Source organism: Monodon monoceros, unplaced genomic scaffold, assembly GCF_005190385.1.
Source record: "Monodon monoceros isolate NGI ecotype Baffin Bay Population unplaced genomic scaffold, NGI_Narwhal_1 Super_Scaffold_19, whole genome shotgun sequence".
Classification (NCBI taxonomy): domain Eukaryota; kingdom Metazoa; phylum Chordata; class Mammalia; order Artiodactyla; family Monodontidae; genus Monodon; species Monodon monoceros.
The window spans coordinates 72783452-72809222 of record NW_021703775.1 but is presented as its reverse complement, the minus strand read 5'-3'; the positions used below and the strand labels follow the sequence as shown (position 1 = coordinate 72809222).

General features: G+C 38.2%; 1 protein-coding gene across 2 annotated transcripts in view; it reads right to left on the bottom strand.

Moving 5' to 3' along the window:
- LDAH (lipid droplet associated hydrolase) overlaps window positions 1-25771 on the bottom strand; it is a 95992-nt gene that overhangs the window by 48679 nt on the left and 21542 nt on the right. The window contains exons 4-5 of one of the 2 annotated variants that reach the window (XR_003794924.1): window positions 13902-14071; window positions 5410-5524 (exon numbers count right to left, since the gene is read on the bottom strand). Coding sequence is in view for 1 of the 2 variants with exons in the window: in XM_029232062.1 (XP_029087895.1) it covers window positions 13902-14071 (170 nt within the window). In the remaining variant the exon portion in view is untranslated. The remainder of the gene's footprint in view (window positions 1-5409; window positions 5525-13901; window positions 14072-25771) is intronic. The other variant, XM_029232062.1, reaches the window with a different exon arrangement.

Sequence of the window (25771 nt, the reverse complement as noted above, 5' to 3'; positions counted from 1 at the left end):
CCTTTCTCCTCTGCAATAGGAACAAGAAACTCCTCAGCACTTTTCTGAAGGTAGTATGTTAAGAAAGAGGAAAAGCCTGAATCTCTAACACTCAGTTTGGCTTATACAGAAGTTCCCACAACTATACTGGTGAGGAGATAAAATTATTTGTTGAAATGGAGTTTCTGGACTGTCTACAGACTCCATTCATGCATGTTTTCTCTGGTCTCTGTATGACTGATAATGGGAAATGATTTATTGTCTGGTTTCCTTAGGAACAGGTTGTCAGAAATGATGCTGGCTTCAGTCTTTATCTGTTTGTCAATATACCTCCCTGATACCTGATAATCTGGCTTCTTCCCAACCAAATACAATTGGTCTGAACTGGCTCGGAATGTAAGGTCTCAAAGCAACCACATTTCATTCTTGTGAAGCATCTTTCATTTAGTGCCTGCTAGGCTTTTTCCACTTCAGGGAATATTTTGTGGCCTACATTGCATATTGTTCACAGATTTTCCATACTAGCAAGAAGGGAGGGTAAAACAGCCTCATGCACACAGGGTAACCATGTTAAAGAGTCTTTTCCTTCCTTAAAGATCATATTCATAGTTCTCATCTCCACAAACTGATAGGCCTGAAAAGAATCTTCTGGCTGGAATCAACAATAGCCACAAAAAAACAATTTCACAGAATTCTGCTCATCTGCTCTATGTTATCCCTTTTCTGACTGCTATGCTCCGTCCACTGAGGCTCTGTGAATCTGCTCTTCTGTGAACATCCAGTTCATTGGCTTAACAAGGTCTAAATGTAGCAAGGCACAAGCTATATTTTTCAGACCTGTATCCATCCAACTGCCAGGGTATTCACAAATACAACATCTCAGCCTTAGCATGGGCCACTCACTCACTCACACCCCAGACCCTCTTGAAGTCCTAGCCATTATGAAACTTGGTAGTCCAATGAGATCTGAATAAGGTCTGCTTCACCCTAGCAGTAGGATGAATGATGATGCTAATCCCAACCTGTGGGGTTTTATTGTTTGTTTTATTGGTTTTTTTTTTTGCGTTACACGGGCCTCTCACTGTTGTGGCCTCTCCCGTTGTGGAGCACAGGCTCCGGACGCGCAGGCTCAGCGGCCATGGCTCACGGGCCCAGCCGCTCCGCGGCATGTGGGATCTTCCCGGACTGGGACATGAACCTGTGTCCCCTGCATCGGCAGGCGGACTCTCAATCCCTGCGCCACCAGGGAAGCCCCCACCTGTGGTTTTGTTATCACATTCAAATAACGATCGTGAGGCAGGCCATCAAAATATATACCTAACGACAACCCAAATTATTTTGTGAAGGGGGGGAAGGCAGGGTTTATAAAAAATTGCAAGGAAGGGGAAAAGCCTCGCTAATTGAGTAGAGTAGGATGAGTTAAAAGGCTAGGATGGCTGCTACTGCCAAAGATGCTGCTACAGACCAAGGGCCACTGCTGGTCTCAGGGGTGGGTTTTCCTGCAGAGAAACCGTGAAGCTGACATTACATTACCCTTTTACTTTCCCCTTGTGATTGTTGTCTCTTGCTGTGTAACAAGTTACTGAAAACTTTATCTCTCCTGAACCAACTTTCTGTTATGAAGTCATAAAATCAAACTGCTTTTTAAAAAAGGAAAGAAAATACATAACCATTAAATCATTATAAAAATATATGCCATTAAAAGAAATTTTAAGGACAAAAAATAAATAGAAAAAAATCACTCCAAAACTCACCACTCAAACATAACCACTGTATTCATTTTGGTCATTTTATTTTCAAGCTTTTAAATGTATGTTTTCTTTGACATATAGTTGTACTCTATATTCTTTTTATATTTTAACATCCTTAATATTCTACAATTAACTTTCACGTATTACAATGTGTTTTGAAAATATAATTTTAATAGTTGCAAATTCCATATTCAAACTTTCCTTTAGAGTTGGACATTAGGATGTTTACAATTTTTTGATACAATAAATAATGTGTGTACACAAATGTGTTCTTTATTTTTGAGATTAGTTTCTTAATATAGATTCCAAAGAAAAGAATTAGTAGGTTCAGGGCTTCCCTAGTGGCGCAGTGGTTGAGAGTCCGCCTGCCGATGCAGGGGACACGGGTTCGTGCCCTGGTCCGGGAGGATCGCACATGCCGCGGAGCGGCTGGGTCCGTGAGTCACGGCTGCTGAGCCTGCGCTTCCGGAGCCTGTGCTCCGCAACGGGAGAGGCCACAACAGTGAGAGGCCCGCGTACCGCAAAAAAAAAAAAAAAAAGAAAAAGAAAAGAAATCCCAGCACAGCCCCTTATTAGTTGTCTACTTGAACAAGTTACTTCTGTCCTTCTAAGTCTCAGTTTCCTCATGCATAAAATGGGAAAAGAATAACCCCCTTCAAGAGCTGTTGAAAGAATAAGGTCCTTAAATTATAATTATAGTAATATAATAATTATAGTAAAATAGTTAATAATAATTTAACCTTTAATTATGCTAGATATCTATAAGGGAATTAAGTACCTTAAATACACCCTAATAAATAATAGTGCAAAAACATCCCACATTTTCCTTTTTTTCTTATTAAATAAAAACAAAATTGAAAGGGGTATTGCATTATCCTCTCTGGTCTAAGCATGAAAACTCAAGGAGCAAATTAGTTACTTTTAAAATCATGAACTCTTACATCAAATTTCTTTGTAACAAATTATTCTCAGACCCACTGGTACCTTTCTTTAAACAATTTCACATTCTGTTTTAATAGGTTACTTGTTGTTTTATAAAAGCAATTCGTGGTAAGTATGTTATGTCTCTCTGGATACTACAGCAATCCTCAAAGGCACATTTACTTTTTTTTACTGCTTTTCCTACCTTCCTGAAATTTACAAAAACATTAACTTTTATAATTGGAAAGAAAAGCCTCTAATTTAAAGAAAGATCTCACAAACCAATTGTCAAAAGACATTCTGGGGACTAAGAAAATCTGAATATGAACTGTATTAGACAATATCAAAGAATTACCATTAATTTTGCTGGGTGTGATAACGACATGGTAGTTATATAAGAAAAAGTCCTTTTTAAAGATGCACAATGAAGTTTTTAAGGGTGAAATATTATGAGGGCTGTAATTTACTTGAAAGTATTTGAGGAAAAAAAATGAGGTAAAGATAAAATATTAGTAGCTATGTTAATCTAGATAATGGGTGACTGGAGATACATTAAACAAATTTTTTTTTTGTTTGAAACTTTTCATAATAAAAATTTTAAATGATCAATTAAAAAAGATGTCTCTTTTTCCTTTCCATTGATATTAGCTTAGATAGCTATATTCATGCTTCTGTCAAGATGGGTTGCAACTGAAGACATAAACCTTAAACTGCTTAAACACCTCTCCCAGGCTACACCTAAACTTCACTCTTACAAGCTGGGGCACCAGTGATCAGCCAGAAGTCCACTTCTGTCATCAGGAGAATATTCTTAAAATTTGTTACAATGCCACATACACAACTACTTCAGTGCCTAAACACAAAAATACTGACACTGGAGTTTGCTGGAATGCAGAGGGCCCCTACGAAACTTAAGATTAAGAACTTGCCCATAAAAGAGCAGGGCTTAAATCAGCTTCCACTGACAGACCTCTGCTACCTTGCTGCTTAAATCTTGGATCTTAAGACTTCTGAGAAATGAGAATGAAATATATGGTCCCATCCCAGGCCTGAATTATGGAAATGAGAAAATATGTCTTGGTAGTGCTGTTTCCCTATAGCAACATCTTTACTCAAGGGGGCTCACTGTGCTTGTGGTAAGGTCATAGGTGCAAAGAGCTAGAATACATGAAATATAGAAAAGAAGATCTTTCTTTTAGAGTACTTGATAAGTATTCCTCCTGCTTCCAAGGAATGATATGAGAAGACAGAGATGACATGTATGGAAAGACCGAGGACAGATTTAATTGTCCATAACATCTCAGAATATTCTACGTTCCAAGCTTTTGGAAAAAGTTCTAGTTCTCAAACTACAGCATGCATCAGAATCACCTAGAGTACGCTGACTGGTGAGTCTCAGCCCTAGAGTTTGATTCTTAAGTCTGGGTGGGGTCCAATAATTTGTGTTTCTAACAAGATCCCAGGTGATGCTGATACTGGTTTGAGAACTACTGGCTCAGATATATGAATCAAATACCTTATGTCATCAAGTATACTCTACTCACAACTACTCCTGGGCCAGGAAGAGGTGGTGATAAAATATGTTTAGGCAGTTAATGTAAGGCTTTCTCTGGCTAGTAGCCACTTCACATCATTTGTCCTACCTGTCCCTTTAAACACATCTCACTAACTCCCAATATATACTGAACCTTTGAGAGCATGGGGGGAATTTTCCATATCTAACAGTCTATCACGGATACACATATATTAAAATGGCTCAATATTTAAATCTGAAAAGTGTTCAGAAATTCTCAGATGAAATGCATTAGATAAAGTACTAAGTATTAACATGCATGAAGAACGTTCTATTATAAACCACTGTTTTCATTTTCTTGCAGCTTTCCAAAAAATTAGCCCTTTGTGGTGAAACTTTCCATGCTTGGTTTCAGCCCAAAGGTGATTTTTTTTTTTTTTTTGCAAAGTTTGAGAAAAATATATTAAATAGTTTTTGAGTTATGAAAAATGAAAAAGCCCACACAATTTTTCCACTTTCAAAGCAATTTCAGGATCTTTCTTTAATATGCAGATAACTAAAAAATGGCTGAAGTTGAAAAGTTGAAACTTTCCATGTGTCTAGTTTTCAATAAGGTAGTCTGTGGGTAATTCAGAAAAGATAATGTGTTTGTGTGTACACATAAACAGATAACATATATATAAATAAATGCATAAGTGATTAGAAAAATACCATTTCATCATATTCAGTACAAACTTTCCTCAGAATAGGGAATTTGTTGTTTTCTGAAATGAAGAGTCTTTCACAAACCAGAGTAGTTGTCAACTGCCTGACCCCCGTGGTTTTCACACACTGGGGGTCACTAATGGGTTATGCAGACACAACTGTAGACTGTTGTGCACTGTGTTTGCAGAATCTTCCAGTTCCCTTCACATTCTAATCTTCCTTCTGCCCCAGCTCAATTCTAGGATTCTGATTCACTGTCTTCGGAGTTTAATTTCTGCCCTTGGTCCATACCTCACTACCAGCTCCCTTGATCTTCTATGCTCCAGACACTCAAGACATGTTCTCGTTTCTCCCAATTCTGTCTGACCTCCCCCGAAAGCATTCACTCATAACTGCTAAAACCCTCCTTGTGTATCTGAAGACCTCAGTTCTTAAAGAAATAACAGTAGAAACCTTAAGTTTAGGTTAAATAGGTTTTGATGGTTTGTCGAAGTAACTTGCTCTAATTATTTATAATCGTAACCTTCGTAACTAACTCACCTGAAGGCTGATGATGGAAAAGTTAGAGAACAGAATAGAGGGTCCTAGTTCTGCCGTTTACTTAGCTAACTGACATATGGATAAGACACGTAACTCCTTGGAACTTCGGTCTCATCTGTAAAATGGGAAAAAATTAGGTTGTTAAATAACCTTGTTACATATGACCATGTTTTATAAATTTCAAATGCATGTATAACTGTTAGTAATGACAATAACCTCAATTTTTAACTGTTTCAGGTTTCTGGGCTCAAATGAAAAACCAAGTATAAGACACCAAAACACCTTTGCAAGGATGTGAAGATTAAGAAAACTCCAATTTTCCTGGTTTTCAAGTGTGCAGGCTTAAAGGACAAAGAGAAGGAAATGCGCTCCGATAAACATTTCTATTTCTTTTTCATTTTCAGCATCTCTCTCTCTGCATGGGTTATTCCCCCCAGCGTATGCTAAATTCTCTCCCACTTACAGGGAAAAGATGTTCCCTTGACCAGCTTCTTCCTTAAGTTATCTTCTTGTCTTCTCCCCTTCACTGGCCAATTCCTGGATCACCTAACTTCCTGCAAGCTCCTTCTCCCATTATTTCACTAAAAATGTTCTCTTCCAGGCCATTAATGGCCTTCCGATCACCAATACCTGTTGGCAGACCTGGTTATGTGACTTGCTGTGTCCAATGCAGTATGAGGAGTGACAAATGTCACTTCTTCCAGGCAGAGGTTTTAAAATGCTGCATGTAGTTCACTACTTCCTTTTTATTCTCTGCCACGAGACTGGAATATTCCAGATAGAAGCTATTCCATCAATCTGGATTCTGGAATAAGAGTGCATGGAGAGAACTACACAAGGACAGCCTACCCTTAAAGGACTTATATCATGAGTGATAAACAAACCTTTGTCGTTAAAAGCCACAGACACTGTGTTACCATGGCACAGTCTACCGCATCTTGACTAACCCACTAGTTGCAACCCACTGAAGTGAATTCAGGACCCACCAATAGAGTGCAGCCAACAGCATGGAAAATTATTATACCTTTTGCCTTTTTCTCTGCTTCCTCCTCTGCATCCTCCTTTCCACCAAATAAAGTCACTCCCCTAATATACATCTATGACCTGTTTCTTTTCTCTCTTAACAATTTCCCTGGGCAAATCCCATACACTGTCTTCATTATTTCTCATTTGGACTAGCAAACTTGCCTATCACTTGGTTGTTCACTTTTTACTCTATACTCTCTCTCCATTTTATTTTCCTTTTTTTTTTTTTTTTTTTTTTACTACGCGGGGCCCTCCCTTTTGCCGCCCCCCCCGTTGAGGACAGGCTCCGGACGCGCAGGCTCAGCGGCCATGGCTCACGGACGTAGCCGCTCCGCGGCATGTGGGATCTTCCCAGACCGGGGCACGAACCCGTGTCCCCTGCATCGGCAGGCGGACTCTCAACGACTGCGCCACCAGGGAAGCCCTTATTTTCCTTTTCAATGAGACATTAATTTACCCAATGAATGACTATTATTATCACAGATCCTTCAGTGGCTCCTTGCTGTCCAGAAAACAGAGTGCAAACTCTCTTGCCTTTCCACTCTATCAGCCGAGGTTCTGCTATCCCACTGCTCCCTTCACACACACTGTGCTGCATCAAAATCCGACCACCCACTGCTCTCTTCATGTGCCCAGTGGTAAAGCCCATTTCTCCTCTCTTCATACATTTCCTACTGCTTAGAAGGCATAGCAACCCCCACCCCCCAAAAAAACCCCATCAAATTCTGCTTATAAATACTTCTAAATACTGACTCATCCTTCTTCTGTTCAAATACCAGCTCTTTAATGATGCTTTTTTTGATCTTCCCAGTTAGAAGCCATCTCTCTTTTTAAAACACTCAGAGCCTCACGGTACTTCCTCACTTTGCCTTTGGCTTCTTATCAATTAATCTAGGGACAGGACTCTGACAACAGTTACTCTGACAAATGAATTATCTCCTATTCTCCCCTCACCTCCAGATTATCTTGATTGTTGAACACAACTTAGTGATGTCATATAAATGTTTCTCACAAGCATGTCTAACTTTGCAGATACGCAGGTTCATCAGAATAGTGTAAGTACACCACAGGCTCAATGATCTCATTACTTCCAGAATATTTGAATCTATTTTTTTCCTAATTTAGATGAGATGTACTCCTGACTCAACACATACATGATCGAACATACTATTTTGACTCTTTCGGTAAAGTTTTTCAAGCTTCTCGGCTGTACTTGTGGTGTGTTTTGAGTCTCTAAAATTCTGAGTATGTACAACACCACTGAGGATCCCAAAAGAAACAAAAGAAAGTTTTTTTTTTTTTATTGCTCTGAACAATAACAAAATCCATTTACTTAATTTTGTCAATTTTACTCTCATATCTGCATTTAAGACGTGTTCATTTTTACTTGAGACAAAATTCTAACACGGTTATCTGTTTTCTCTATCTGCAGCAAATCAGTCGCAACAAAGTGTAAGTAGGGAAGAGAAATGTCACCTAACACTAGGAGAGGAGATGGAAAAACTATAAAATAAACAGACATGAGAATTCTTTTTAACGAAGCACTATCACCTAAGAAATTTCAGGACATAGGCAAAATCCCTTTAATTGTATTTTACCGTAGTATAGTAACAGTATCAAAATGATGTCCTTGAATCATTAGGGAAAAATTCTTCCATAATCAACCTACATTGTCGAAGAAGGCAGATAAGTAAAAAATATATTTTAGACAAATTTTTACCCAACTGGATAAAATAGTCTGGGGCTTAAAGGAGTCAGTTTAAGTAATCTGGAAATTTCATTTAGGGAGAAGATATTTTTGCCAACCAGACAGACAAAGGAAGGTCTATGTTATTGTGCATCTTCCCGAAGGAAGTCCAAATAACATAAAAAATTAAGTTTTGAAGGATCTGATACCCCTGGAAGGGGAGGAAGTATTATCATTAAATGCCATATAAATTCTTAGAGGAAAATAATAGTTAAGTTACTTGAATTTCACTTCATGACTTAGTGCAGTGCTCAGTTAGGAACCGAGGGCTTTCACAACTACTGAAGCCCGTGCTCCGCAACGGAAGAAGCCACCGCGGTGAGAAGCCCGTGCACCACAACGAAGAGTGGCCCCCACTCGCCACAACTAGAGACGGCCCGCGTGCAGCAATGAAGACCCAACGCAGCCTAAAGTAAATAAATTTATTAAAAAAAAAAAAAGAATTGAGGGTTTCAACTCCCAACCTTGAACTTTATGCAATTTATTGGCAAAATCAGATGGCACATTTTAAACATATAGAGGATTGATGTTGAAGGAAAGAAGATTCTAGATAGTGGGGGTAAGATGATTACTTTTTTATTCCCATGTCACCCCATCTGCCCCCAACTGCTAGAACAGTATTCATGGGGTCTCCTACTCCTTGAGCTGCAATGTAATGAGTCATGTGGAGCTAGGTGTGAACACTCCAGGAACACGCCATACTATCTGGAGTCTCTGCCATCATCCAAAGGTTGAGAGAACCATCAGATATCTTTGTAGACTGTCTTTATATCCACAGCTAACATAACCATACCCCACCCCTAGATTAAGACAGAGCCTTGGCTGGATCCTGGCAAGGCACTTTTCTCTCAGTTTCTACCTATAAAATTAAAGATGGGACTAGACTGTCTCTAAAAATCCTATGAATCTGAAATTGTGTTTATTATTTTAAGTCATGACAGTACTATTTAACAATCTTCCGATTATCTATTTTCTTAAGTTTCTTTTTTAAGTTCTTTATTCTGGACACTACTGTCAAAATATATGAAGACTTTCTATAATTCTATGTACCAAATTTGCTTAAAGAAACAAACAAAATTTTTAAGAGTCAATTATTTTCTTCAGAATATGAAAAAATAGGTCAGGCATTATGTCTAAAATACGCAGTAAGTCTCTTAAAATAATTTTAAGACCAAAGTTTCCTATAATTAGTTACAAAAATATTATAAAGAATTAAACCAAAATAAAACCAAATAAACCAGCTACTAAACTACACATATGTCCTTAAAATCTTATAGGAGTCAAATATTCCAGTAAAAATAACAGAGAGATGGAAACACAAGTTTCTTATTATCACACTTCATATGTCGTAAAACATAACAGCTAACTTATTTTTGGCAAAATGATTAGGGATTGCAACACTCTGGCTAATACAAACTTATGTGATTGTCAAATGCATCTTAAATGGAGTATGTCATGCTAACTTCAGGCATGCAGGCACTGTGCCATCTTAGAGTAGCCCAGAGACACTGAAATTTCAACACTTCAGCAGGGGTCACACCACCAATATTAACTGGGCCAGGTGTTTAAGCCGGGCGGAGGGGGGGGGCGGGCGGCGTGGACTTCAATAATGTAGTTAACTGAAACCAGATAAAGCTTTTGAATAATAAAAAAACATACAGATGTTCACCCTCCTCCCCGGGTAACCTTTGTGGACAATCTATTATACGCGTTATTTTCTAGAGTACACCCTTTTTAAGAAAACACACTTTCTCATGTCTCTCTGAAAACTCTATAATCACAGTATGACTTACGTCTTCACAATTAGACTAGGTTAAGCTCATGTTTCATCTGCCTTTTTCCTTTTCACCACTATTCCTGCAAGGGTAAGAACACCTGAAAGCAGAGCCTTAATTAGAAAGTTATAGAGCTGAGGAAGCTATAAGAAGCTACATTAACCTTAAGGTGCATTGTACTTCCTTCCCAACAGACGCTGTGAACGCGAGCCAAAAAAGAGAGATGGGTTCAAAACAAATGTGTTGAACAACTGTTTTCAAGTATGCGTAAGAGAAATTATACATTACATGCAGAATGGATGTGGAGCAAACAAACAAAAACCAAAAGGAAAGATCTCTGATTAAGTTAACAAACTGAAGGACTCAAATGGTTACTTTCTTCCCTATGTTTAGAGTAGTGTATTTGTCAGGGTTCTCAAGAGAAACAGACTATATATACGGATATAGATAAAAGAACACTTACTATAGTAATTGGCTCACACAATTATAGAGGCCAAGAAGTCCCACACAACATCCCATCTGCAAGATGGGAACCAGGAAAGCCAGTTGTATAATTCAGTCCGAGTTCGAAGACCTGAGAACCAGGGGAACAGATGATGCCGAAGGCTTGAGAACCTGGAAATCCACTGTCAGAGGGCATGAAAAGATGGCTGACTCAGCTCAAGAAGAGAGAAAGAATTTGCCCTTCCTGGGACTTTTTGTTCTATTTGGACCGTCAACAGATTGGATGATGCCCGCCCACAATGGTGAGGGCGGATCTTTTTTACTCAGTCCAATTCAAATGCTAATTTCCTCCAGAAAAGTGCTCACAGACACACTTAGAAATGTTTTACCAGCTATCTGAGTATCCCTTAGCCCAATCAACTTGACATGTAAAATTAACCATCACAAATAATAATGTTATTATTATTTCAAACATGCAAGTACTCTTTTTTTTTTTTTGCAAGTACTCTTTTTAAAACACCTGGAACAACTAATAGCCAAAAATTATATGTCATATCAGTTTGCAACATTTTATTTGACAGGACCAAGTTACTTCCTACACCAGGAAATAAATTCAGTATTTTAACTTATATGTTGATATATACCTGTATATCTACATGCTTGATGGTACATCACACAAGTGAAGTCCTAACTGTAGTAGTGGTGGGGTAGGCAGCCTCTGACATGGCCCTCAGTGATCCTCACCTTCTAATATTCATGCTCTAGTGTAATCCCCTCCCCTTTAGTTTGGGCTGGAGCCAGTGATTTGTTTCTAACAAAGAGAATACTGTAAAAGTAATGAGATATCATTTCTGTAATTGGGTTACAGTCTGTGACTTCCATCTTGCCAGCAGACTCTTTCTCTGGCTCTCCTCCCAGACTTGCTCTCATGGGGCGAGTTAGAAAGGCCCACATTCTAAGGAACTGAGGGTGGCCTCCACCCAACTGCCAGTGATGAACCAAGGCCCTCCTCCGTCCAACAACCCTTGAGGGAGTGAATTGAGGCAGATCCTCCGCAATTCAGATCTTCACATGAGACCACAGCCCTGAAAGACACTTTGATTACGGTCTTGTGAGATACCCTGAACCACAGAATCTAGCTAAGTTGTGACCAGTCCCAGGTCCACAGAAACTGTGAGAGAATAAATGTGTATTGTTTTATGTTGTTAAGTTTTGAGGTAACTTGTTACACAGTTGTAGATTACTAACACAGTAGTTAACCTAATTACTGAGCCAGTGCTTTCAGTCATTTCCATTACAATAATAATAGCTAATACTTATATGGAACTTTTAAGTTCTAGGCACCATTCTTAATTCTTTATATAATTCCTCACAAAAATCCTTTGAAGAACATATTACTATCCCCCTTTTACAGATGAGGAAACAAAGGTACAGAGACTCAATAACTTGCCCAAGGTCACCAAGACAAAATATGACAGCAAGTATCTGAACGTAGGTGTCTTGTTTCTAGAGTGAGGACTTGTGGCAACTGTGCAAAGAGAACCGCTAAGGGCTAAGACTGGACACTATGAAAACAGTAACCTCATAACGTGGTACCAGAGGAGCTTTACAGGCACAACAGAGATTAGAAGCCATGCAAAATGCTAAAAACAAAAAAAAAATGCTAAAAGGAAAGCCCGTTTTCTTATTAAGATGCCTTATCTAGGGGGAAAAAAACCAGAGTAGAAGCAATAATATAGTGAATGGAATGCAATCTAGAATTTATTGAATTCACACTTAGAAATGAAAAATATACTTTCTGATACCCAATGTAAGAAATTAACAACCTCCATTTGGTATTAAAAACCACACCCAAGGAGGCTATAGTTGTACTTTTCCCAAAGGCAATTAATTATAAGTAAGAAGTAAGTGTGTCAAGCTGGCGGGGAAAGAAGCAAATTCCTTGTGAGCTCCAAGACTCCACTGAAGATATGTTACCACATGGAGTGAGAAAAGTCAATATCCCAGGATAGGGAGATTCCAGGAAGGAATCACTTCCTATCTTGTATTCAGATTACCAGGTTAAATAGCACTCCTTCATGATCTCACACACCCTCTATTTACATAAGAAGTAGGTATCACACCTATGGGTTAGTCTGTGTCCTCCCTTAGACTTCAGGCTCTCTTACCTCAAAGACTATTTTATTCACTGGTATGTCTTCAAAACACAGCACAAAGCCTGATACATGGCAAGTGCTTAATATAAGTTTGTTGAATGAAGAAATAATTTATGCTGTGAATCACATTCATTTAATGGGTCACTTCAATGGTATATGTCAGTGAAAGTATGAGGTTTTGTTTTGTTTTGAAGTGTTGTATAGTTCACTAGCTTTCCTGGCACTTCAAATAGGTCTTTTTTTTTTTTTTTTTTTTTTGGGTACACGGGCCTCTCACTGTTGCGGCCTCTCCCGTTGCAGAGCACAGGCTCCAGACGCGCAGGCTCAGCGGCCATGGCTCACGGGCCCAGCCGCTCCACGGCATGTGGGATCTTCCCAGACCGGAGCACGAACCCGTGTCTCCTGCATCGGCAGGCGGACTCTCAACCACTGCACCACCAGGGAAGCCCCTTAAATAGGTCTTTATATCTCCAGTGTCTCACTTAATATCTGGCACATAGTGGCACCCAGTAAGTATTTGTGAATGAATGAATGAATGAATAAATGAGTGTCTCAAAAAGGCTGCCAAGCTATAGAACAGATAAGGATTCAGACTTATGACTAAAGATTTAATGTTCCTTAAGAATAACTGTTTGCCTATCAACAATGGTGATAATAATAATTTTTCTTCCTTTTGAGAGGAGGCATGAATATTTGCATAATACTCTCCCTAGACAAGATTATTGCCTCAGCCCTAGTTGGTGACTGCTTTTAAATATTCCTTTACAGGGACTTCCCTGCTGGCCCAGTGGTTGAGAATCCATCTTGCAATGCAGGGGACGCTGGTTTGATCCCTAATCAGGGAGCTAAGAGCCCACATGCTGCGGAGCAAATAAGCCCACGTGCCACAACTAGAGAGAAGCCTGCACACCGCAACGAAGAGCCTGCGTGCTGCAACTAAGACCCAATACAGCCAAAAAATAAATATTAAAAAAAGAAATATTCCTTTACCAAAGACAGCAAGTTGTATGTAACTTAAGAACTCCAGATAACCCTAGATTAAAAAGCATTTGTTCAAATAAAATACTGTAAATTAACTATACTTCAATTTAAAAAGAAGAGGCATTTATTCAGAAAATTCCTACCTCCTTCAGCGTTATTTTTTGAAACATTATGGGAAATGTATGAATATACACTCACACAGGCCCACAGTAATATAGAGATAAGGATAAAGGCAGCTAACAAGTATCCCTCTCTGTGTTTTATTTATCAATTCAATACGAGACAAAAAAGCAAAGGAAATCTGAGAGGATTTGTGCGAGTGCACAAGCAAGCACCGACAGTCACCTCCTGAGGCGTACTTACTGGGAGCTCAGGGGCATGCTTCAGAACCTGAAGGGAGAAGTAGCAGCCTATGGAATGGCCAATGACCACAAGTTTCATTTCCTTTGGCACATGAGTTCTCAGGAAAGCTAGTTTGTGTTCTACTTGACCACGGAGTCCATAGATGTCCTTAATTTCTTGAGCATTTGGATCTAAAATAAAAAAATATAAGTTATGTTTTCATTCAATAAGTGAAAGCAATCACTTCAGTGGGGAAAATATCTAAAAAAAACACAAACCAATAATAATAACAGTTGCTATCATTTATTGAAAGCCTACCATGTGCAAGCCACAGTGTTGGCACTTTATTTAAATTATATCTTCACAACAACCCTGGAAAGGAAGTATTCCTATCTTCATTTTATAGATGAAAATCCCAAAGCTCACGGACGTTAGGTGATAGATTGGCAGTTACAAACCTGTTAAGTGCGACAGGTGAGATTCAAACCCAGGTGTCTGTCCTCAAAGCCCATGAACTCTCAACTATTCCATCAACTACTACAGTTTAGGCCACTGGTTCTCAAACTTGAGTATGCATCAGAATTCTCTGTAAGGCTTGGTGAAACACTCATTGCTAGGCCTCACCATCAGAGCCTCTGATCCAGTGGGTCTGGGCTGGGGCCTGAAAATTTACATTTCTAAGTTTCCAGAAGATGCTGATATTGCTGGTCCCAGGACCACACATTGAGAACCACTGGTTAGGCTAGGTTACATGATTAATATATAACCAAGAAAACCCATGACACTGCTTCATTATTTTAGATAATCTTTGTTTAAAGAAGTCAAGACTGAAAGGCATAAGTAGAAATGTTTTAAACTGTTCCTTTTAACCAGCACAGTCCTGACCTGAAATATCCTTTCTTCCTTTCACAAATGAACGTCTTTAAGATTCTTCAAGATCTACTCAAAACTTTATCTAGCTAATCTTCAAGAAAAATGAATGAGCCTTCCTCTGTGTTTAACTAGTATTCACTTCTTATTATAGCACTTTATCATATTTGTATAACTGTCTGTTTCCTCCCTGAGACTGCGAGCTCCTTGAAGGCAAGGTCCATCTTTCATTTCTGTGTCCTCTGTGACTAGCACCCAGTAAATATTATTGTTGAATGAAAATATGAAATGACTAGACAATCTGAGGATGCTGCCAGCTCCAATATTCCATGAGCAGAGAAAACTTCAATAGGCTTTCCCTATGAACATATATACAACCCCAATGACAGAATGTAATACTTCAAGGTATCACAAGGTAGTCAATTGCCTTCAAGGTACTGACGCAAACTATAACAAAGGTACCCAAAACTCATTAGGAAGAACTGCTCTTCAGTTTTATCTGTACATGCTGGTTTTTCTTCCTTCAGTGCTCAGCTCCCCCTTGTTAATCTGGCTAACTCCTCTTTATCCTTCAAACTCTCAACAAGTGTTACCTCCTCTGAGAAGCCTTTTTATGATTCAGTAGATGAGGAGTAAAGTGGCCTTCCTTTCAGCTTCCACCACATCCCATATTTATCTCACCACACTACTCCTAATTTACTTCTGTACTTCCTGTCTTGCTTATCTCTTTCTCCAATGCCTGGCACACAGTTATTGAAGTGCTTTTTATTGAATTAATGAGGCTTAGTTCCCCATTTCACTGGTACTACTGAAACAGGAGATTTCCCAGGTGAGACATGTTCTGCTTTAACCCTTCTTCCCAGGTCAGCCTAGAATTCATTCTCTATGTAACAAGGAAGTTCCCCATAAAACAGAATTGGGAAGAGACAGAATCTGGAAACTTGATTTTCGTAGGGCCTCCGATGGCTCCAAATCCAAGCTTTTATTTATTTAATATTCTATTTAAGTTTGAGTTGTTCATATTCCACTACTGTCATATATCTTCTCTGATCACTCTACCCAGGAGTGATCGTATTGTTCTGATACCCCAAATACCTATAATATTTGCAACCCAAGTTCTTTATTTTTCAAAATATACAGCTTTTGAAAATGTTGAAGTCTTCCTTTCATTGGGACAGTATGGTGTAGTACAAAGATCAAGGGCGTTGGAGACAAGATAAGCCTGGTTCTAACTCCCAGCTAAGCACCTTACTATGTGACTCCGTGCAAATACTTTAACCTCTGGCTTCAGTCTCCTCATATATAAAACAGAGATAGTAATTCTAGCCTCCGAGGAATGTTGCATGCGTAACACTTTAAAGCACATAGGAAGTGTCTGGCATAAGCTATTTGAGAAATGAAACTTATGACTGCTATCATTTCAATTCCTGTCATTTAAGGCCTCCCTCAAATACACATTTTTAGAGCAAAGAGAAAGAAAATGAGCTAAATACAATAAACATTTAGAAACTTCATTGATTCTAGAAATAAGGCCCTAAAACATATTTCAGATGAACTTTAATGACCATTATAATTCAAATCATTATCGAAGTGAATATTTCAGAGGTAAGTCTGGCTTTACCTCTGGGAATTGCTCAGTAGATTTCCAAGATAAACACACTACTTAGTGTTTTCTGAAGTAATGAGATTAATGGGGAAAGTACTTTCTATAAATAAATAATCAATGATAGAAAATTTCAATGTGCTCTCTAGATATTATTTTACTAGCAAAAACTAAAAGCTAAAAGAATATCTATATACTGGACTGTATACTCTATACTTTCTCTCCTATTATGATTTTAATATACTCTGAAAAAAATTCTAGGAATCATTTACTTACTCTCCATAAAAATATTGTAAAAAATTCACATTCAATTGTATCAAAATCAGAGTGATAATATGGAAATGATTTATACCGTTCTTTTTATAGGGAAAATGTACTCCAAGTTACGATCAACTAAGTATATTTGGAAAGTAAACTGTTTCTAAACTGAAAACTGCCTGAATTGATAGATGGCAATCCAATTCACCAATTCTTTACCAATATATGGTCCTGAATATAGTACTGACAATTGCCTTTTAGAACCCGAGCCTGTTTCTTAGACCCATCTCAATGGAATTCACTTCATAGATCATTTACTGATTCTGGAGTTTATTTCAAAAGGTATGTATAATCTGTTCCTAAGTAGTTCTTTGAGGAGTTAAGTAATATCAGTACTTCGCATTTACTTTTCATCTAGTTGTTCAAACTGATTGATCCAGTTATTAAAATTCTGTCAATTCTGGATCAAAATATCATGCATCCCTTATAGCTTCAGGAGACAGGTAAGTCTGATAACTATTATTTTCTTCCATTTCTCATGAACTAAATTGACCACTCTGACAGAAAACAGTGACTAATTGGCCCATGATAATATTGAAAACTCAGATATAAATACAATATACTCCCTTGTCATCAAGGAGCTCACAGTCTAATAAGAGGAAACAGAAGTAGATAAAAACATTATTATAAAACACTGAAGTAAGTATAGCTCAAGCATCTCCTTGAGAAAATAAGAGGGTTTTATTGGGTCAAAATAGAAAGGTAATGCCCCTTTGAATTCATAAAAAGTACTATGCCTTTCTCCAAATAAACCAAGAGAGATACCTGGAAAATACTATTTACTACATGCACATTACTATAACTGTGTAATTTTAACTACACATTTGAATACTATCACAATGGTCTAAATTTAACAACACATTTTAACAACACATCCACATATATGTTTATCTAGATACACACTGAATATAAATGCATAAGTTTTACTATATATTGTCACACAAACAGTATTTACAAGTCGCCAACGACCACAGAGCTAACAAGACCAAAGATTAGTGCTACATGAGCCTTCTGCTAGGACTGAGTCTGCACACAGAAACTCTCTAAATCTTACACCAGAATTTTCTCAACTAGTGAAGTCTTCCATCCTGCTCCCATCATTACTCCAAAGCTATACCTTAATAATTTTAATTAAACAACTTACATGTGGAGATTAAAAGGCTAAAAATAGCACTTCATATTTTAAAGAATGCTTTGAGCAAGATGAATATACAGTTTACTCTTTAGGTCAAGCTTTAAAAAACACACAAAACAATATCATGTATTGTTTAGCATTACATATACATAACTAAAAAAGAGAAATGAAATTTACTCTAAATTCATGATACTAGAACATAAAGGCATAAAAGTGTGAGGTGTAATTTTGGACACTGCGATGAGTACTGTGCCTGTTTGTGGTTATAAGAGAGATGGAACAAACAAGGTTAGAAAGGAAGGCTGAGACTAGATCAAGTAGGACCCTGAATATCACTAAGGGATCTGGACTCCACTGTGTGAGCAGTGAGAAGATGCCCAAGGGTCTCAAAGGGAGGGACAACGATCCGGTCTGTGTTATAGGACATCAGCTACAATGCTTTTCTCCCTCCTCTGGTCTGCTGCTTATTTCTGTCTTCCCTGAGAATCTAACAGTTTGCTCGATTCTTAACTCTTCTTCTTGCTCTACCCTTTGGTTTTCTGCTTCTTCCCACCTACTGAGAGACTTACTTGTTTATTTCTAGTGACTGAGAGCCCTGAGACTTGACTAACTGTCCCTGCCTCGGGAGAATCTAGGCGTTCCTTGTAGCCTCCATGTTCTTCTGCCAGAGTCCTGGAAAGAGAAAGCCCTACTGTTTTTTCTCTTTCTTTCAGTTTTGGGTACTAGAGTGGGAGTGGTTTAATGATTCTCAGGATAAACATGATGCAAATTCATCATTAGTTGAAAGACTACGTAACTTTTTTAGGTAATGTTTTACCAGTTGAAACTAAACCACTATGATTTCTAGCTTTTCTATTACACGTTTGGAACAAATGACAAAATAGTTGATAATGAATCTGCCATCAAGTAAGCTGACTCCATAGTAAATCAAAGCCAGAAAGAGTTTATACTTCTAATTCCTCAAATTTTCTTTTCACACTTTTTTTTTCCTGAGTCACCTCCTTCTGACACTGGTGAACATCTGTTCTCCCAATTATACCCAATTTATGATTGTGATAATGTGGTGCAACTAGAATATTATTTCCAACTGCTCATAATTTTAACATGCGCTAATATGAAGCAAAACGTACTTTCAACATTTGATGTGTGGTTATAGCTTATGTCTTTTCTCTCAATGATTACGTATTTGTCACACCATATTTTGCATGTCAGAAAACCTGTACTTTAGAACAATAATCTTGGATGATGAATAATATATCTGTCCTGCCTATCCATTTCAGTCTACTGTAGCATGCATTTATAAACATAACCTTCAATTTGTAAAACAGATGAAGGCAGAACTGTTCTGGTTCAATCGGCGGGACTAGTGAAGCTCAGAGCCCCATGTGCCCTTTATAGAACTTTTGGGCTACTCACAACACAGATGCAAAGTCACTAAAAGGCAGCATTTTCATTTCTTTGTATACCTCTGTAGCACCACACATAATAATCTAGTAGGTTGTCGATAAATCCTTGATGATGGATGAGTTGCCCTTTCAGCCCCCTCTAGAAACCACAGCTTCCTATGGCCCTGTGGTGGCCCTTTGGGCTAATGCCTCTAGGTGGCACTGTTCTCATTAGCGGCAAAGGGCCCGGGCTCTAATTACTAAGTCATTAACTCGACAGCCCACAAGCAGCCTAAGCAATAAGCATACTCAAAAGACAGGTACAAATAATATGTCAATTTAAAACAAGAATTAAAGACATTTCTCAGAAATTCAGACACAATAGATACTTTCTGCTGGTTTTCCCCACCAGTGTTTACTGGCGAAGATCTATGGCAGGGCTTCTGAAAATGTGGTACCAGGACCAGCAGCATCAGTATTACTTAAGAACTTGTTAGAAATGCAAATTCTCAGGTCCTACCCCACTTGTAGTGAATCAACAACTCAGGAGGTAGCATCCAGTAATTTGTGTTTCAATAAATCCTCCAGGTGATTCTGATGCCGGCCAAAGTTTGAGAACCCCTGATGTAGGGTTACTCTGAGTCTATTTTCAACTTTCAAAGTTGCTACTCATGTTCTGCTCAACGTTTGTTTTGTCTTCAAGTACGACTTAAGGGCTTACTGTGATAACTGAGTTGGATGTTGCTTTCATTAGGTAATTCAATATATAGCTTATATTATGATGAACTTTCTCACTGAGGTAAGAATATAGGAATAAGACATTTTAGCTAATCATCACTAAGTTTGAACACCATGAAAGGAGAGGTATTATCCTTCATGAGTACTATGAGGTATTTCCACTATTTCCTAGCTTCTCCTGTCCTTGGTTATCTCTTCTCTTGCCAGAGTTAAGATAACAGGCCAGCAAAACTGGTAGCTTTTCGAGATTTAGCATGTTAAACAAGTCTGTTTTCTAAGAATTCTTTTAACACCTCTGTTTTCCAATACCACATAAGATAGCCAAAGCACATTCTAAGCAGACGTACAAATTTCCTGACAGGAAAAACTGTGGTATTAAAACCCCCAAATTTCTTTGGGTATATATGAAGAAATAACTCAATAAATATGTACCTTTTAAACTATTTCAAGGTAAAGCAAGTATATACTATACATTTGATTCACATTCAGCCACATTTCTGTGACAGCTGTTGAAATAGATGTTTTTAATCAAGGCAATAAAATCTGTATATTCGGTTTCACTTCACAAAATCTCTCACTGCTAGGTAATCAATACTTGCTTGCCTTTCAAAGCATACCCTAGTCTTTAAGAGAAGTGTAAAAGGCTCAAAAGTAAACTGCATTCACAGAGGAACACACACACACATACACGTAAACAGATAGAAAAAGACACTACAAAAAGAGGCACTTTGAGGTATTTAGGCAAGATTTTGCCATGAGTTGCATAGTTTCATCTACACTCCATTTATCCTGTCCCCTTTACAAGTCATAGCAGGAAAAGGGTGACAGACCAGGTACGATCTGTGACCGTGGAAGGGCTAATCACTAGCACTTTGCACCAGCCACCTGAGATGACCTACCACAGGACTAGAGCACTGACCTCAGGATCACAAGTGCTGGCTTCCTGTCCGCGTCCTACCACTCACCAGCACAAGGTCATTTAGCCCTTTTGGGCCTTACTTTCCTTCCTTGAAAAATAAGGGTTCAAGATGGAATTTAATGTAAATACTTTTGTTTTTTAGGTTGATTTTTTAAATTAAAATATAGTTGATTTACAAAATTATATTAGTTTCAGGTACAACATAGTGATTCAACATTTATATAATAGATTATACTCCATTTAAAAGTATTATAAAATATTGGCTACATTCCTCATGCTGTACAGTATATTCCTGTATCTTATTTATTTTATATACAGTGGTTTGTACCTCTTAATCCTCTGCCTCTGTGTTGCCCCTCCCCCATTCCACTTCCCACTGGTAAGCACTAGTTTGTTTTCTATATCCATGAGTCTGTTTCTGTTTTGTTATATTCATTCATTTTACTTTCTGGATTCCACATATAAGTGATAACATACAGTACTTGTCTTTCTCTGTTTTGTTATATTCATTCATTTTACTTTCTGGATTCCACATATAAGTGATAACATACAGTACTTGTCTTTCTCTGTCTGACTTATTTCACGAAGCATAATACACTCCAGGTCGATTCATGTTGCTGCAAATGGCAACATTTCATTCTTTTTATGGACGAGTAAAACACTGTGTGTGTGTGTATACACACACACACATCACATCTTCTTTATCCATTCATCTGCTGAAGGAAACTTAGGTTGCTTCCATTACCTTGGCTATTGTAAACAGTGCTGCTATGAACACTGGGATGCATATCTCTTTTCTAATTAGTGTTTTCACTTTCTTTGGTTATATACCCAGGCGTGTAATTGCTGGATCATATGGTAGATACTTTTAGCTCTAAGATCCTATAATTCTTTTTCTTTCTTTAAAACCTTTTTTTAATAGTGGAAATTTTGAAACATACACAAAAGTCCAGAGAACAGTATAATAGACCCCCATGTACCCATGGTCCAGCTTCAAAAATTATTTTCCTTTTTCTTTCCAGCTTTACTGAAGTATGACTCCAAAGAAAATCTGTATATATTTAGGTTGTACAACACGATTGTTTTTAAAGGTGTACAAGGTGATGACTTAATATACATATACACTGTGAAATGACTACCACTGTCAGGTTGAGTAACACATTCATCACCTCACATACTGAGTGTTAAGTGCCTGACATTAAGCTTTTGATTGATGAGACATCCACTTTGAATAAACATATTGCCAGCTGTAATGACCCAGCTACTAGCAAAACAACCAGATAAGGAACTAGGCCACCCCCACCCATGAAGGCTTTCCCTTTCAGAAAGCTTTGGGTAACCTAAATAACTGCTCAAGTGACCTTTTCTCCAAGACTTGTTAACTTCTGTCTTTTATGAGAATAGCCATCCTAACAGGTGTGAGGTGATAATATCATCGTGGTCTTGATTTGCATTTCCTTGATGACTGATGACGTTGAGCATTTTCCATATACCAGTTGGCTATCTGCATGTCTTCTCTGGAAAAATCTGCCCATTTTAAAAATCAGGCTATTAAGTGTTTTTGCTATTGAGTTGTATTAGTTCCTTATATATATTGGAAATTCTCCTTAACAGATATATGGTTTGCAAATATTTTCTCCCATTTTATAGGCTGCCTTTTCATTTGGTTGCCTGTTGCCTTTGCTGTACAGACGCTTTTTAGTTTGATACAGTCCCAACTGTTTATTTTTGCCTTTGTTACTTGTGCTTTTGGTGTCATATCCAAAAAAATCATTGCCAAGACCAATGTCAAGGAGTTTTTCTCCTATGTTTTCTTCTAGGAGTTTAATGGTTTCAGGTCTTAAATTTAAGTATTTAATCCATTTTGAGTTAATTTTTGTGTATGGTGTAAGATAAGGGTTCAATTTCATTCTTTTGCGTGTGAATATCCAGTTTTCCCAATACCATTTATTGAAGATACTATCCTTTCCGCATTGTGTATTCTTGGTGCCCTTGTCAAAGATTATCTGACCCTATATTTGTGGGTTTATTTCTGGGCTCTCTATTCTGATCCACTGGTCTGTTTTTATGCCACTACCATACAGTTTTGATTACTAGCTTTGTAATGTAGTTTGAAATCAGGAAGTGTGATAACTTCATCTTTGAACCTTAACTTCAATCTTCTTCCTCAAGATTATTTTGGCTATTTGATATATTTTGTGGCTCCATACAAATTTTAGGACTTTTTTTCTATTTCTGTGAAAAATTGCAGCTGTAATTTTTGTAGGAATTTATATAGGGATTGCACTTAATCTGTAAATTTATAATTCTAAATAGAAGATAATTAGGGAAATAAAAAAGATAAAGTAGGTGAAAGTGGTAGTAGAAGAAATCTGAGCAACTAAAGAGCTGAAACAAAGTCTGGATGATCCTGCTTATCAAGGGCCTGATCATTGAGAGTAGAAACTGTTTTAACAGAGAGGAGGAGATTAGCCAAGACAAAGGTAATCTTACATGCGATGCCTTAAAAAGAAAGACACAGGAAGTCTGGGTGGTGAGATAACCTAATAATAAACAATGTAAGTGCAACAGATTTGCTTTAAGCACAGAGGTATTTTTCCGTTAAGTGCTAGCAAAGAGGCAGATTCACAGCAGGTACTCAAAAAAGATTAAACTGAGTAAATGGAATTAGGAAAAAAGAAAGCTTAAATTCCATTCTCAAGAGTTGGCATCTGATGTTAAAGTCAATCTAAAATTAACACAGGATTCTGGAACCAGAACTAACATTTCAGGAAGCTGATATATACCACGATATGTGAGAATTAAGAGATCAAGAGCCAGGGAGTTGTGATGTTCACAGTGAGATGACACATGAATAGTTTGAGCTATGGCTTCAGGAGGGAAAAGAAAAGAGAACCAAATCCCATGCTAACTACAGAACCAAAGAGTATCTATCGACTCTGTATGGACAGGGTGATTTCATTTCTTAAATTCTGTAATAACTACATTGTGTCCTGACCATATGTATCAGTTAACAGCCAAAAATAGGACATGGATAAAAATAGGAATCACCTCTCAATTGTCACCCACTTCTTCAAATAAAAAAATTATTACAATTTAGCTTGCCTGCAGATGTTCATGAATGTGGAAGGAGCTGCCACTTAGAACAGAAACTTTTCCTTTGCTACTCAACAGGATTGAGGCTTCAAAGGGCCTGCTTCTAACAACTGTAAGGTAATACTTCTGAGGATGGACCAAAGGGAAGTTAATAAAACTTGAACAAATATTTAGCAAAAATGTTTTAAGAGATAATTTGTATGTTCTACTATTGCTCAGGTACAATGTCATATGTATATGCTGACCTATACCTGTGATCAGATTTAAAATGTTAATACATAACATTCCCATTCATGATTATATGGACTGAATATTTGTGTCCCCTAAAATTCTTACGTTGAACAACCCCCCTGCCCCCACTGTGATGGTATTTGGAGATGGGGACTTTGGGAGGTAATTAGGGTTAGAGGAGGTCATGAGGGTGGGGCCCTCATGAAGGGATTAGTGCCCTTATAAGAAGAGACACCAGAGAGTTTGCTGGCTTGCACTCCTTCTCGCTCTATCATGCTCCCTCCCTCTCCCTCTCTCTCTCCCTCTCTCTCTCTGTCATGTGAGGACTAAAAGAGAAGGCAGCCACCTCAAAGCCAGGCAGAGGGTTCTCATCAGAACACAATTATGATGAAACTCTAATTTTGGACTTATAGTCTTCAGACTATGAGAAAATTAATTCCTGCTATTTAAGTTACCTAGTTTATGGGTTTTGTTATGGGAGTCTGAATTAATACAATGATAAAAAGTATAATGTAAATATTAAAATTATTAAAAACCTCCAGTATTTTTTTGTGTGTGTGTGGTACACGGGCCTCTCACTGTTGTGGCCTCTCCCGTTGCGGACACCAGGCTCTGGACGCGCAGGCTCAGCGGCCATGGCTCACGGGCCTAGCCGCTCCATGGCATGTGGGATCTTCCCGGACCGGGGCACGAACTCGTGTCCCCTGCATCGGCAGGTGGACTCTCAACCACTGCGCCACCAGGGAAGCCCTCCAGTATTTTTTTATTAACAGATTTTATTTTTTAGAATGGTTTTAGAGTTGCAGGAAATTTGAACACATTAGTCCAGAAAGTTCCCATATCACCTACCTCTTTCTCCCTCCCTACCCACACATGGTTTTCCCTATCATTAGATGCTCAATAAGTACAAGAAGATGCTCATACCATAGGAGAGGCATACCAGAACCAGGGGCAAACTAGGCAATGAAGCCATAGCCACCTCTCTCCCACCTCAGATTAACAAAGAGGAACCCTTAGGGAATGCCCACACAGAAATTATGGTTTTTTTTCCTCTCATCTCACTTTTTTTTTAGAAGAGTGAACATGCTAGAATACTCATGAATTAGAAGCAGGTAATTTGCAACTCTGTGGTACTACTTCCTCCATTTAAAGGCTTCCAGAAATTTACCATGTAAAGTCTTAGTTCTCCCTTCAGCTTTCAAGGTTCCTCCCAATCTGACCCTGCCTAGCACTCAAGTACCTACTGAATTCTCTTCCTGCTATGCTAATCCTTCTGCCTATTATACAGAAGGCACCCACCTCCACCCCTCAATCCCAAATTCTACTCAGCTGTTAAAACTCTTTTACTCTCTCCTTTGTTTACTCCTTAAGTATCCACATGATCAGCAGGCCAGAGTTTATCACTTAATCACTCTCTAAAGATGAGAATGAGAGCTTCTTTAGAGTAGGAACCGTGGCTAAGGACCACGGTGTCTTATACTACTTCAATGTTCCTCTTAATACAACCCTGGAACTATAGTACATGATCGATAAACATATAGTTGGTTACTAGTAGGTAAATACAGATGGCAAGTCCTAGACAAACTGTTTGATCTG